General features: G+C 47.7%; 1 protein-coding gene across 3 annotated transcripts in view; it reads left to right on the forward strand.

Moving 5' to 3' along the window:
* Nucleotides 1-15,351, forward strand: part of SH3PXD2B (SH3 and PX domains 2B) — a 112,657-nt gene that overhangs the window by 66,075 nt on the left and 31,231 nt on the right. For all 3 annotated transcript variants that reach the window (XM_049708093.1, XM_049708092.1, XM_012533838.3), the window contains exons 6-7: nucleotides 7,136-7,161; nucleotides 14,149-14,283. In XM_049708093.1, the coding sequence (XP_049564050.1) occupies nucleotides 7,136-7,161; nucleotides 14,149-14,283 (161 nt within the window). The remainder of the gene's footprint in view (nucleotides 1-7,135; nucleotides 7,162-14,148; nucleotides 14,284-15,351) is intronic.

Consider the following 15,351-nt stretch of genomic DNA (forward strand, 5'->3'; position numbering starts at 1 on the left):
ACAGTCAACATATTGCAATAAATACCATTTCCTGTGACAAGCACGGAGTAAGTGAATGCAGCTTCTCAGAGCCAGCACACAGAAGCATGGGAATGACATTCCGTAAGGGACCACAGTAAATCTTTTGAATCAAAACATTGCAAGGGAACGTCTTGCCAACACATGAATTTTTTTTGAAAAGATACAGAATAAGTGTAAATCTGCTAATGGGCCTGCAGCCCATCCTGGCTAATATTTCTGTTCTTGGTGTCTTTAGCATTTGTGCCTGGTAAACAAACAGTCCCCAGCTTTTATGGACATAACAAGACATGGTGATATATTCTCAAGGGACCTTTGTCTACAGTGCTCCCAGGAAGTCAGGGTTAAACTGCTAACTCAGGCTGGTAGCCCCTGGCTTTGATTCTAATTTCTAGGTGAAGTGAATCAAAGAATATGGAGCTTAACATATTCAGTTTCTACTTCATTCTATCACAAAACTGCCAGGTAGGAGCTGTCGTTCCCATTTTACAGATGAGGAAGTTGAGGTTCAGAATAAGGAAAGAGACTTGCCCAGGGTCACACGGGTTGGAAGAGGCGAGGTGGATCTTCCCCAGGTCTGCCTGAGTCTTCACGTAAGCTCTGTGTGTGTGTGCCTCCCACAGAAGGGACAGCTGGGCTTAAGAGACAGAGTCTGGGTGAGTCTGGGTTTGCATTTGGATACATCCAGGTTCACATCTCGCCTCTACCACTCATGGGCTGTGTAGCCTCGGGCCTCGATTTCACCCCTCGTGAAACGGGAATAGCAGTGAGCCTTACGATTACATTGATGATGGAATGGCTGCCGCAAGTAAAAATTCCAGGAACCTGCCAAGTGCTCGAAAAGCGGTGGCCCATGGTATTTTTCCCTCTCTGGACACCCAACTGTAGGTGTGTTTACTCCCAGAGTTGTTCAAGACGTCCAGTTGATGGACCTTCACAAGGAAGGTTGCTTGGCCACTTTTAAGCCGAGTGGTTCTGGGCAGCCTGTTCCCCACCCCTGCGCCTGTCTCCTGTCTCGTGGTGACATCTAGATTTTCTTCCACCTCGTCTCAGCCTCCCAGAGATCTTAACTTCGGGGAGGATCGTGGACCATTTGGAGAATCCAATAAAAGCTTTCTTCCTTCTCCCGAGAAAAATGCCCCCTGTTTCAGGAGGTCCTCAATTGTGCCAAACCCCATTCAGGGACTTGAGGTTAAGAATCGCCGCCCAGGCGCCCCTTCTGAATGTTAATGCTCAGATGTCTTTGGCCTCCTGCCTGGCGAGGGTGGTGAGTGGGTCCCCAGCTCCGAGCAGGCATCAGCCCAACTTTTCGACAGAGATGGGAGAGAGCCAGGCCAGGGGCAGCCTGCTGTGCTTGAGAAGAGTCCAGGCACCTCCGTGCAGGAAGGAAGGACACTGGGGAACATAGGGTGGGAGCCAGCCCTCTAGAGGAGCCGGCATGTCAGGGAGGCTGTTTGGGGGCTTCGTCATGCTCTCTGGTGCCCACAGCCCCACGTTCCCCACTTGTTGGCTGGCTTGGGCTTGCAGAAGGAACATAGGACTGGGAATTCTAGACCTGGCACTGTTCCCGGTCCGGAGCACCAGCGTTGTTTATCCATTCAGGAAATAGGTATCGAGGACCTGCTGAATGCCAAGCCCACGGGCTGGGCACGGGGGGACAAAGAGATGACATGGCAGATGCAGTCTGTGCCCACAGGGAGCTTCCGGTCTGCTGGCCAGACAGCCAGCTCTTCCATCCGGGCAGAGCAATCCCTTCCCCTCCCCTTCTGCCTCGCTTACCTCATCTGTGAAATGAGACCACGTCACCTGCCCCACCCACATTATGGGGTTATTGGGAGACTGAAATGAAATAATGGTGGGAAAATTAGGACATGCTCAGCAGCTAGTTTTCTGGAGTTTGGGGGCTGAAATCGTGGTGAGCCCCCCTGGGTATTATGCTTGATAATTCAAAAGATAGACCTGTTCCCCAGTTTCCTGGAGTTAGAGTTTTGTTCTTATACTTTTAAGGTAAATCTATTTCCTCACTTCTTCAATGGGAATAGTAATACAGTCATCCCTCATTACCAGCAGGGGGGATGGTTCCAGGACCCCCCATGGGTACCAAAATCCACAGATGCTCAAGTCCCTTATATAAAATGGCATAGTGTTTGCATATAACCTACGCACATCCTCCCATATACTTAAAATCATCTCTACATTACTTATAATACCTGATACAGTATAAATGCTCTATAGTTGCCAGGCACACAGCAAATTTAAGTTGTGTTTTTTGGAACTTTCTGGAATTTTTTTCCTGAACATTTTCAATCCGAGGTTGGTTGAATCCATGGATGTGGGACCCACAATCACTGTGAGGCTTGCATCTATGTGTGTGAAGTGCTGAGCACAGTGCCTGGCACATAGTAGGTACACAGTTTTCACATCTCCTTGGCTGCCAGGGCCAAGATGCTTGGGTTCTGCGATCTTTTATGAGATGGTAAGAGAGAAGCTAATTGGTCCATTTGATTGTTGTACATCACTGGAAGAAGTGGGTACCATGTGGAGATGCTTCTTCTCATATGGGAGGACCAGAATCATCTCAGGCCTTCCAGATGGCTCTCCCTTCCCCCACATCTCTGGGCGAAAACCAGCAAAGACAGGGTCAACCATTCAAGTGTGTTAACTCCCCAAACATTTCCCACAACTGCCACCCACACTGAAAGTCCAGAAAAACAAGCCTAGTTCCTGCCTTTGGGGCCTTAGGGGCCAGTGGACATATTTTGAGCTTTTTTTTTTTTTTTTTTTTTTTTTTGGTATGTGGGCCCCTCACTCTTGTGGCCTCTCCTGTTGCGGAGCACAGGCTCCAGACGCGCAGGCTCAGCGGCCATGGCTCACGGGCCCAGCCGCTCTGCGGCATGTGGGATCCTCCCGGACCGGGGCATGAACCCGCGTCCCCTGCATCGGCAGGCGGACTCTCAACCACTGCGCCACCAGGGAAGCCCTGAGCTATTTTTATTATTGATATGTACAGGCTGTTTATATAGTAAGGAGTTAGCCTTTTCCATATTTGTGGTAAATATTTGTCCCTTTTATTGTGCATTTATATCTTGTTCCTGGATTTTATGATGTACATAAGTTTTATATTTTTGTGAAGTCAAATCCAGTAACCAATTTTTTAGTTGTGATTTCTTTCATTTGCTTTCAGTCTAAGGACAGTCACCATTCAGACACAAGATAGTTCCCTTAATTTTTTTCTAGTTGATTTATGCTTTGTGTTTTCTTTTAATATATACTCATTAAATCGATTAGAATTCATTTCAACATTTGGCATGTGGTGAGAATCTAAAGTTTTTTCCTCTGGTTAGAACCTTTTGACCGGCTAGAAGAAATCTTATTGCTCTATTTATTTAAAAACAAAAAAGACCACAATCTGTAGTGTTTAATGATCACTTCCCTTTCTTCCTTCAGGAATAATACAAGAGAAAAACAGCACCTGCCCTCAGAGGGGCTTCTATACTTGTGGGAAAGGCCACGTGAGCATGTGGATACGCGTGGCCTGTGCGCACACAAACACATGCACAAATAGAACATCCACTAAAAATACAAAACACAGCCTAGGCTGTATACCCCAAGAAAGCACAAAGTAACAGCTGAGATAAGCTAACCAGCATCCTGCTGAAATAGATGTATTTAGTTCCAAGAGGCTTCCTGGAAGGAAAGGGAAGTTTTCAATCTCTTTGTGTGTTCCCCTCTGTGTGACCTTGGACAAGTGACTTGACTTCTCTGAGCTTCTCTTTCCTCATCAGTAAAGTGGGCATGGCTAACCTTGCTCTCATCTTGGTTAGGCAATATCCTGCTCATAAAGGGTAGTGATAGTGTCAGGCACATGGCAGGTGCTTACCTAGTGATGCCTTCCTGACCTTAAGCCGGACTTTGAAGGAAAAGGGAGGGAGGGAAGGAGGGAAGGAAGGAGAGAGGGAGGAAGAGAGGGAGGGAGGGAGGAAGGGAGGGAGGGAGGGAAGGAGGGAGGGAGGGAGGAAGGAAGGGAGGAAGGAAGGGGGGAGGGGAGGGAGGGAGGAAGGAGAGAAGGAGGGAGGGAGGGAGGGAGGGAGGGAGGGAAGGAGGGTGCTGAGAATCCCAGGGGTGGCTTTGGGGCCACAGCAGGCAGCTTCAGCTGGGTCTCGGTGGTTTAGGCAGTAATGAATGGTGAGGGCAGGTGCTCAGTGAGGTTGGTCCCTTGGTCAGGATTCTGATGCTCAGACCTGAGTTAGGGCTTGTGATGGAGACTGGGAGTCTTTCCTAGCAGTTTCTAAGGAAAGAAATGAATGGTGCTCTTAGAGGAGCACCATTTTCGTTACCATTCCTGGGTAAACTTGAGATCGCCCTAAGCATGTCGCACAGAAAATAACGTGCCTGCTTGAGCTCACACAACCTGCTGCTTGAAACCGAGAGCCCCCTGCTGCCCCTCAGCCCCGTGCTCCAGCTAGGACAGCGAGACAGCTAGCAGGGGTACGCGGTAGTGTGGGAGCTGGGATTTCAGGTATCCCAGCCCATGGCTCAGGCCGCAGCCTGGATGGCAACGAGGGAAGAGGGCTTTACGTGGAAGTAGACTTAAGAGACCTTTGCTGGTGTGTCCTGGAGCCAGCAGAGGCAACTTGCCCCACAGGACAGTCCAGGGTGTGGTCAGGAGAGTGGGCTCCAGCCAGGCTTCCCGGGTTCCAATCCTGGGAGAGATGCCTCACCTCTCTGGCCCGCAGTGTCTCCACGTACGAAATGGAGTGACCCTTAAGGGTTGATGTGAGGGTTCTGCGGGCCAGTCCAGGTAGCATTCTGACCGGGACGCTGTCCACAATGAGTGGCAGGAAATGTGAGCTGGGATATTCCACTGTCCCCCTCCCCCTCCCCTGCACAGGAGAGTGACACTGAGTGTCACTGGGTCATGGCTGGCCAGAGGACATCACTACTGACTGGCCCAGCCCAGCCCCTCCTTCCAGACACACAGGAGGGCAGCCCCAAGCTCCAGGGCTTGGCTTAGCTCCCTGCTCCCCCACTTTCGAGGTTACACTGAAAGCATTATTACATGGTGGTTAAAAACCCAGACTCTAAAATCAGACACTGAATAGACATTGCTTCAAAGAAAATACAAAAATGGCCAAGAAGCATATGAAAAGATGCTCAGTGTAGCATCCTTAGCCATCAGGAAATGCAAGTTCCAACCACAGTGAGATACCACTTCACACCCACTAGCACGGGTAGAATCAAAAAGGCAGATAGCAACAAGTGTTGAGGATGTGCAGGAACTGGAACCTTCCTATGTTGCTGGTGGGAGTCTACAATGGTGCAGCCACTGTGGAAGACAGCCTGGCAATTCCTCAAGAAGTTAAGCCTAGGGACTCCCCTGGCAGTCCAGTGGTTAGGACTTGACCTTCCAAGGCAGGGGATGCAGGTTCGATCCCTGGTCGGGGAGCTAAGATCCCACGTGCCTCGGGGCCAAGAAGCCAAAACATTAAAGCAGAAGCAATATTGTAGCAAATTCAATAAAGACTTTTAAAATGGTCCACATCAAAAAAAAAAAAATCTTAAAAAAAAAAGTTAAGCTTAGAGTTACCATATTACCTAACAATTCCATTCCTACATCTGTAATCAAGAGAAATAAAAATATATGTCCATACGAAAACTTGTGTGCAAAGTTCATAAAAGCATTATTCATAATAGCCGAAAAGTGGAAACAACCCAAATGCCCGTTGGTTGATGAACAGATAAAGCGTGGTTTATCCACACAGTGGGATATTATTCAGCCATAAAATGGAATGAACACTGATATGTGCTACAACGTGGACGACCCTTGAAAACATGTCACATGAAAGAAACCAGTCACAAGAAGCCACCTATTATATGGCTCCATTCATATTAAATGTCCAGAATAGACAAATCCTTAGAGATAGCAAGCATATTAATAGTTGTCCAGAGCTGGAAGGAATGGAAATGGAGAGGAACTGCTAAGGGGTACAGGGTCTCTTTTGAGAGTGATGAAAATTTTCTGGAATTTGCTGATGGCAGTGGTTGCACAACTTTGTGAATATACTAAAAAAGTTAGTTCTACACTTTAAAAGGATGAAATTTATGGTATGTGAATTATATTTCAATTTTTTAAAATGGAGATAGGCCTGGGTTCAGACCCTGGCTGTGCTTTTTGCAAGCTGTGTGACCTCCGGCAAGTTACTTAACTTCTCTGTGCCTCATTTTCCTCATCTGTAAAGTGGGCACCAAGAGAGTACTTATTTCCTGTGGTTATTATGAGTATTAAATGAGTGAACTAAAAGTGCCTAGCAGGGTCCTAGCACAGGGTAATAACATTTATTAGGAATTTTGTAGTATTAGCTAATGTTACTGCTGCCACAATATCTATCTCAACCCAACCATCCTATCACCTCCCTATCACCTCCCTTTACTTTTTATAACATCGGAAAGCTTTTTACTAACGGGATAATTTACTTAAAAGTATGTTGTAAAACCTGATTTGTAACATTTTGTTCATAATGCAGTTGTGTGTATAAACTCTTGACGTGGTTGACAAGTGTATGGGAGCGATTACTCATTCTGTATGGATTCTAGCCCATAATAGTGTCCTCTGTGTCACCGTGAGGGAGATGTGCAGGGTTCACTGCTAGCCAGATGTCTCCCCGGTTTTAGTATATTCCACTCACCACCGAGCGCTTCCTGCTCCAATTGTACAGCTCAGGGCACTGCTCGTAAGTGCAGCAAGGCCTCCACCGTGCCTGATGAGGTGGGCGTCAGCCTCAGTGCAGCGTGAGGTCCTAACTCCTGTTTTCAGACTGCATACCCACCTCTACCCCCTGCCTATCAGCTCCTCCCCAGAGCCCCCTACTCTACAAATAGAGTGGAGATGCTGGTCCCCAGGGCACCAGAGCACTTATCAGGCACAGGGAGAAGATTAAAAGGAATTCTTTTTTTTTATTTTAAAGAGTCTAGGTCCCTGGGACTGGCTTGGATTTACACTCATTCACTGGAGGTGTTGTGGGCTGGAAAATCTCAGTTTTCTAATGGAATAACTCATAGCAATACAGAAAAGGTATTGACTCATTACTCTTTCCCACCCCTTTTCTTTCCTGTACAGGGAACATGTTGGGAAAAAGAAATCTGGTAAGAATATTTTCCATTTTCTCCTACTCATTTGGTGTTTAGCATACCCCTACTGAGCGATGTCCAGGCCCTGGGCACTACATGGGGGATACAGTGATGTGGATGGATGGATGGATGGATGGATGGATGGATGGATGGATGGATGGATTCTGAAAGACATTTGGGGCTGAGGGGACGGCGTGCAGGCTGGGAGGTGCAAGCATACAGTCGATTTGGGCCTGATCCATTTGCCAGCCTTGGCACCAGGCCTGGCTCTGTGCTTCCTTCCATCAGCCACTGATCTGGGCGGTGACAACTGCTCTTGCAGGCAGCTCCCATACTCACTTCACTCTCCCCACAGTCAATTCTCTTCCTTCCTAACACCCTTTCCATTCCCTGGACAGCAGGACCCTTATGTCAAAAAAGAGAAGGTGAGAATTTGAATATGCACAGAGGAAAGATTTGAGTTCTCACAGGCCTGGGCTTGATAAGCTTAGATTCACAATCGCCCAGCTTTGTCCTCCTGCAACCCAAGAACATCCTGCACATCTGCAAAGGCCCTAGCCCATACCACATCTGGAGCCAATGTGGTCTTCAGAGCTTTCTGGAATTCTAAATTCTTTATCTAGAACTCCAGGAAGTTTGAGGAGGTTGATAAGGATGGGTGGAGGGGAGGCCAAGCAGAGATTCCAAAAGTGGAAAAGGATGCCTTCTCTCGTGGGCCTCAGTTTCATCATCTGTAAAATGGGCATAAGGATAGTAATCTACCTTGCAGGAGTATTATAGGATTCATAATAATATGTATAAAGCACTTAGAACAGTGCCTGGCATGTTGTAAGAGACACGTGTTTGTGCTGTTTTTATGCTACTGCTATTAATTCAGAACACCCAGGTGTTCTTGTCCAGCATCAGCAACAATTCCAAATTCAACAACTCTGGTCCCTTTACTGCTCCCTGGGTACAAGGCCTGTGGTCAGCTTTATGGGCCCCAAGGCCATTCCTGCAAGGAAGAGTGGAGAGGAATTGGATTTCTTCGCCTCAAGGTATGGCATCTGGAGTGAACTCCGGTCTTTTCCCAACCAGTCTGTTTACAGCTCTGCTTTCTAGCTTAATAGGTACTGGCCGGAGCTGTGGCATCCTGCTAAAGCTACAAATAGCCCTTGAGCCCTGGGGATAATGATATGTTTCTTAGAAAAGAGCAGAGAGGAGAAGAGAAGCAGACAGTCTTCGTCTGGTCACAGAGTTTCTGGCTTTGAGTGTGCAGAGACTTTCCCGGAGGGGACGGGTGGGAGGGAGAGAGGAAACAGACAGCTCTGGTTTGTGAAAACAAAAGCATTCAGTCAGGACAGGCTTGATGAGGGGACTGGTCTGGAAAAGAGAGAAGAAGCTCTAATTTGTGGTGACCACTGTTACATCATTCACCTGCAATGATGGGGGATGGATTTATTTATAGTTCGACTGGGTGGAAAATAGCATCTTTCTTCATTCAGACTAAGAACCCATGCTGGGACTTGCCTTATTTTTTTATCTGACCTTTGAACACTTCCTTTATGTTAGAACAAGGCTCCTTGATTAAATTGAAAAAGGATTTAAGGTTGACAGCCCAAGCCCTGAAATTTCTGTGTGAGAATTCTGAGTTGACGAAGGCTTATCTCGCTCCAGAATTTCCCTGTTGTGGCTGACTGCCTGGCTGGTTCCTGCAGACTTTGGCTAATGTGGTCTCAAATCCTGCTCATTCTGCAGGAAAAAAATCTTCCCACCAAAATTTCACAGATCATGTGATTATTTAAGGAGCACCTTTTCTTCCTGATTTTTCTACCGTTTACTTATTGGAATATTCTCTTGTTTACTGGCTCTTTCAGCAAGACTGGCAGTATAGTGAATTTCTAGGAAGAAAGGCCTATCTTACCATTACTCATCATTTTAAAAATTCAGTGGTAGATGAGGCACTTTACCTGTGGCGAATATTTTATGTTTGTTTGGGGTTTTTTTGTTTTTGGCCACGCTGCATGGAATGCGGGATCTTATTTCCCCGACCAGTGATCGAACCTGAGACCCCGGCAGTGGAAGTGCAGAGTTTTAACCACTGGACCACCAGGGAAGTCCCATGAATATTTCATAGCACTTCCTTAATGATAAAATCACACTTACACTGTCAAAGCTCCTCCTTTCTCCTGGACTTTTCCTTCCCTCTTATTCCCTGCTGGACCACAAGAATGACATTTCTCATCTAGGAATACTTTGATTTCACACTTGTAGCTCCTAGAACTTAGTTCTATCTGCGTCAACTTTTAGCTACTGCAATTACTATGCATTATAGAGCCTGGTTGCAGTATCACACTCCACCAGTAGATGTCTCCACCTAACACCTAAATGGTCTATGTAGCCTAGTTTGAGACTCCTAGTAGATCAAATGAGTGGTGTTTTGATAAGTTGAGTGCTCTGGATAAAATGAAGGCAACCTGCCCTGGAAGAACTGATCCTGAAAAAGCAACTCTATGCACTCTTTTCTGAGCCACTTAATGGCAGGAAACTACTCTAAAAGCTACTGTTGGACTTCCCTGGTGGCTCAGTGGTTAAGACTCCGCCCTCCCAATGCAGGTGGCCTGGGTTCCATCCCTGGTCAGGGAACTAGATCCCACATGCATGCCGCAACTAAGAGTTTGCATGCCACAACTACGGAGCCAGCAAGCTGCAACTAAGGAGCCCGCGAGCCACAACTAAGGAGGCCACCTGCCACAACTAAGACCTGGCTCAACAAAATAAATAAATATTTTTTTAAAAAAAACCCAGTGCTAACGCATTCTTATAAAAAGTAAACAAATAGAAATAAAAGCTACTGTCATAGAAGAACAGGAAGGATATGTAAGGCTCAGACCTGGCCCCTGAGCAAGTCTTGGAAGAAGTACCAGCCCTGAGCCCTGTACCAGCACATTATGTGCTCGTGCCAGCCTAGAGTCCTCAACCCTGTTCCCTGCCCTCCTCATTTCCTGGCTTCATGTCTTGTTTGCAGTGAGTCCCCCAGTTCCTTTCCCTGCTCATAGTTAACCCAAGTCAGTTGGCAGCTTGGTTAGGAGAGCTGGTGCAGAAATGAATAGATCAGCCCATTGATCAGAATCCTGGGAATTGTATGTGGTCCAACTGGGCCACCATCAGTTGTTAAAACCGGGTAGCAGCAATTGAACTTTTTGGACAGAGTAACCTGGCTTAAGTGGACCTTGACTTATCCAAAGTCTCTGTCCCTTCTTACAGGCAAGAAGTAGTCTTTGGTCGCTTGTAAGATAGGCAGGTGCCTGCCAGTAACTCAGCGCTGTGTGTTCTCAGGAGGAGGCCTGAGCAGTGTAGGCCAGGAAGGGTTTCTAGGTGTCTCCATTCATCCTTTGTTCATTCACGCCACAAACGTTCACTGAGTCTCTGTGCTGAGTGAACAAGACACAGTTATTCATTCAATGCTTATTAAGCACCTACTGTGTGCCTGACAGTGTTCTAGGTCCCCAGGAAATGCAAAAGGCGTTTCCACCACGGGAACACCATGTGGGAAGTAACCTCACAGTCTGGTAGAAAAGACAGGTACGTAAACAAAATTAAATGTTGTAAGTGCTGTGAGAGAAGGCATTTGAATGTCTCCCTGAGGTTGGAAGTCATTTAAAGCTGTTTTAAAATATTCATTCTTTCATTCAAATATTTATTGAGCCTTTGTAGATGCCATTCAAGTTCTAGTCCAGGGGTTGGCAAATGTTTTTTCTCTAAAGGTCCAGATAGTAAATATTTTAGGCTTTGCAAGCCCCATGCAGACTCTGTCACTAATAATAATTTTTTGTTTCCTCTTCCTTTCATTCTCCTTCTTATTCTTTACAAATCTTTAAAAGTATAAAAACACATTCTTAGCTCCCCTTGCACAAAAATGGACCATTTTTGTGACTTTGGAGCAAGCTCTCTGGCTGCAGTATGAAGGACGGACTGGAGGGGCAGGATGGAGACCCATCACGGTGTGTCCCACCTGCACACCCCTGGCCACAAGAAGCCTTTCTCAGACCCTGGTGAAAAGGGTGTGGCGTAGTGAGGATGTGGGTGAAGCGAGGTGATGGAGTGCTAGCAAGAAGGTCCTCCCACATCAGACCCATGGCTCTGCGGGAGGGAATCCTGACGGCTGCCACAAGGGGCAGCAGAGATTCCCCACACGTGAACACAGACACGTGCTGGCCCCTCCAGCCCACTGCCCGCCTGCCTGGGAGACCTGGGCTGTCTCTGGCCACTAACCCGGGCAGCAGGCTCAGCTTCCAGCCTGACTGTGAAGTGGGTGCTTCTCTCCACTCTCCAGTTCTTTGTCTCCAGTTGAAGCACAGGGAAGCATGGCTACCTGGATGCAGCCCACGTGAGGTTAAAACAGAAGGGCAGATGCATTCCTGGGGTTCTGAGCCCTGAGGCAGATTATATTCTGGGATAAAAACTGTGGACCCCAGTCTCTACATATTGCATTCACTGGGAAATGTGTCCCAAGCTCACAATGACCAGGACAAGTGACCAGGAGCGCATCTGCCTGCGCTCATTCACACAAGAGCACCTCTTAGAAGCACAGTGCCGCGGGGTTGAGGAGACAGTCAGGAGATCACTGTCTAGAGGGACAGCAGAAAGGGGGCAGTGACCAGCCTGCTCTGGGGCCACTAAAAGATGGAACCGCTGAAGTAGCCGGGCTGTCTTGGGCGGTCTGTCATGCTTGAGGCTGGAAGGAGATCAGCTCTGCGGCCTGACCTGGGTGGGAGGTGACAGAGGAGGAGAAGGCTGGCAGTAGTGAAGATAACCCTGAGAGCTGCAAAGACATAAGACTTGGGGGGCGGTCATGGGGACCTGTGGGGTAGGAGAGCAAGATCTCAGACTAGCCTTCCTTCCTATCATCTTTTCTTTCCTCACCTACTGCCACCAGGTGGACCTGGTTCAGATCTGGCCTTGTCACCAGGTAGCGGTGAGATCTAAGGCAAGTCACCTGATATGTCTGAGCCTCTGTTTTCTTGTCTATAACGTGGGGGTGGTAATACCCACCTTCCAGGGCAGTTGTGTCGAGGTAGTTTATGTACAGTGTATAGCCTGTGATAGGCATTCATGTGGGGCTACTTCCCTCCCAACCTACTTCTGAACCTTCATCCCACATCTTCCATCTCTTTTTTCTCCTCTCTTTCTCTCTTCTCATGCTTTCTCCACTCAGGGTGCAAGGGGCAGAGTTGCCCCGGGGCCCTCCCATTTCCCTCCGTTACCCTCAGCCTGGGAGGGTGAATGGCTAGAACATGGTCACAGAGCCAAGAAGCGGTGACCCTTCTTCACCCGGCTGCAACGCCCTGCTCTGATTTTCCGCATCAGACATGGAGAACGCGTGGTTCTAACAGAGGGCTTTTGTGCCGCTTCTAGATGCCAGAGGCTGGGGTGCAACGGCGTGCTGGTAAATACTTCACGACCAGCTCTCTGATGGGAAGCCCTGCTTTGTGGCATTTGCCATTTTCCATGGTGTAAATACTCCCACCATGGCCAATTTCAATAAGATACTTCCCAACAGAGTTGGGAACAGATGCACAAAATTGGCTCATTATGGGTGTATTTGGACACAGAAATGTATAAATGGATATTTCAGTGGTTTATGGAAACAATAGAAGGGAATCCTTTGAATCAGGACTTTCAGAAAACCAGGGCCCAGTGGCCACAAAAGCCAGTCTGCCTTCCCATCACATTCAGCTGCTGCTCTAAAAGTGCTGCCCCCTCTCTCTGGAGTGTCTGAACTCAGATGTCCCTTTACATCATCCATATTCTGTGATATCTTTTCATTTACTTATCAGATATGTCTTAGTATTTAACCAGGGCCACACAGCGCTACATCCTGTGGAAATGGCCTCCCCAGGGGCTCCTCTGCCCAGCTGCCCCTGCCCTGGTCCAAAGCTACCATCATCTCTTGTCTGCAAACACCATGTCCTCCATCTGGTCTCCTGCTTTCTTTCTTGCCAGGCTGTAATCCAGTCTCCATGTGGCAGCCAGAACTGTCTTTTTAAAGATGTAAATCTTGTCATTCCCTTCTTAAAGCCCTTCAGTGGCTTTCTACTTCAGGGTTTCAAAAAAATCCGAACTTCTTGCCTTGGCCCAGCATGTCCTGCCTGCTCTGACCCATGCCTGCCAGGGTGATCTCATACAGGACCGCCCTCTGCTCACTCCTGGACTTCAGCCAGTTCCTAGAAGGCTCCAGGCCCTTTCCCATCCCACAGTCTGCCTGCACCACTCTGTCCCCATTCTCCTCATGCCTCCTTGCCTCCAAGGTCTTTGCTTTATGTCACCTCCCTGGAGGGGTCTTGCTGACCACTCCATTTAATGTAGCATCCTTTTCCCACTCATTCTTTGTCTGGCATCCTGGTTGTTTCCAGCAATGCATCAATCAAAAACTAGTATTATCCTGTATACTTAGCGATCATATATACTTGTGTACGTGTCTCTCTCCCCAGCTAGACTGAGCTACTTGAGGCTAGGAGTCATGTCTGTTTCATTCACTTTAGTATGCCCAGCATCTAAGAGAGTGTTTGGAACATCACTGGTGACTTCGTGAATTAATAGATGAGTGATTTGGGTTGGATGGATGGCAGTGGATAGCTAGACAGATGGATGTTTGGTTGGATGAATGATGAATGGATGTTTAGTTGGGTGGACGATGATGGGTGAATAATGGCAGATGGATGAATGGATGGATAGATAGGAATGAATGAACTTTCCCACTACGCTGTCAGCTTCTTCAGGCCAAGTACCACATCAACTCTGAATCCTTAGTGCCTAGCACAGTGCCTGCACAAGGACAGACACTTGGTAAATTTTGGTGGTTGAGTGAGCAAATGAATGAAAGAATAAATGGATGAGGTGACCCTGGGACAAGTCCTGTCACAGCTTCGTTCTCTATTTGGAATGTCCTCCTGACCCACCCCACCCCCTGGCTCCTGTTCCTTCACACATGGGTTGTGTGTTGGCATTTTGTATCCCCAGGGGGCGACCTGACCTCGGTGGACCCCATGGTCCTGGAGCAGTACGTAGTGGTGGCAGACTACCAGAAGCAGGAGAGCTCGGAGATCAGCCTCAGCGTGGGGCAAGTGGTAGACATCATCGAGAAGAACGAGTCAGGTAGGAGACCTAGACCACCTCCCTTCCACCCTACACTCTCACCAAGCCTCTGGGACAGGAAACGCTTGGGAGTGCAAAAGCTGCAATGGCCAATCCAGGCTGCTCCGTTTCCACGGATCTGGTTGATGGCCTCCTAGAAAGCTGGCCTTGTTTGATCACAGTGCTTGAGTACTCCACTTGGTCACAGCTCACCAGCATCCTGTTGGGTCAGGGGTTATCGACTTGTCCTGAGGTTCACATTTTAGGAACATTCCTTCTGGTTTCAGAGTACTTGGAGACACGGAGTCCAGCATTCCACTGGAGATTTGCTCTGTTGATTTGCCTTTGGCTACCATGGGAGTCCTCATGAAGGTTCTGGCAGCTGTGGGCTCTGGTGGGATGGACACACTGCCTCAGCCCACCTGCCCTCAGAGGGACCACTGGCCACATACAGGCAGACCTCAGAGATATTGTGGGTTTGGTTCCAGACCGCTGCGATAAAGGGAGTCACGTGAATTTTTTGGTTTCCCAGTGCAAAAAAAAGTTACATTTATACTATACTGTAGCCTATTCAGTGTGCAGTAGTCTTATGTCCAAAAAACAATATACATACCTTAATTTAAAAATACTTTATTGCTAAAAAATGCTAACCATCATCTGAACCTCCAGCAAGTCGTAATCTTTTTGCAATAGTAACATCAAAGATCACTGACCACAGATCACGTAACAAATATAATAAGAATGAAGAAGTTTGAAATCGGGAGAATTACTGAAATGTGACACAGAGACATGAAGTGAGCAAATGCTATAGGAAAAATGACACCAATAGACCTGCTTGATGCAGGGTTGCCGCAAACCTCCAATCTGTAAAAAACACATTATCCGTGAAGTGCAATAAAGCAAAGCACAGTAAAACGAGGTCTGCCTGTACACTGGCCGGGACAGAATGTGATGTGACTGAGACACTTAGCCTGGGTTTCCACCTGAACTCCGCATTTCACAGCCATCCAGGTCACTTCGTTGAGGAGGCTGCTTCCAGGATTAAATGAGGCAGTACATAGAGAGTGCCTAAGCCTGTGTTTGGCACAT

The sequence above is a fragment of the Orcinus orca genome, chromosome 3, assembly GCF_937001465.1.
Source record: "Orcinus orca chromosome 3, mOrcOrc1.1, whole genome shotgun sequence".
Taxonomy (NCBI): Eukaryota; Metazoa; Chordata; class Mammalia; order Artiodactyla; family Delphinidae; genus Orcinus; species Orcinus orca.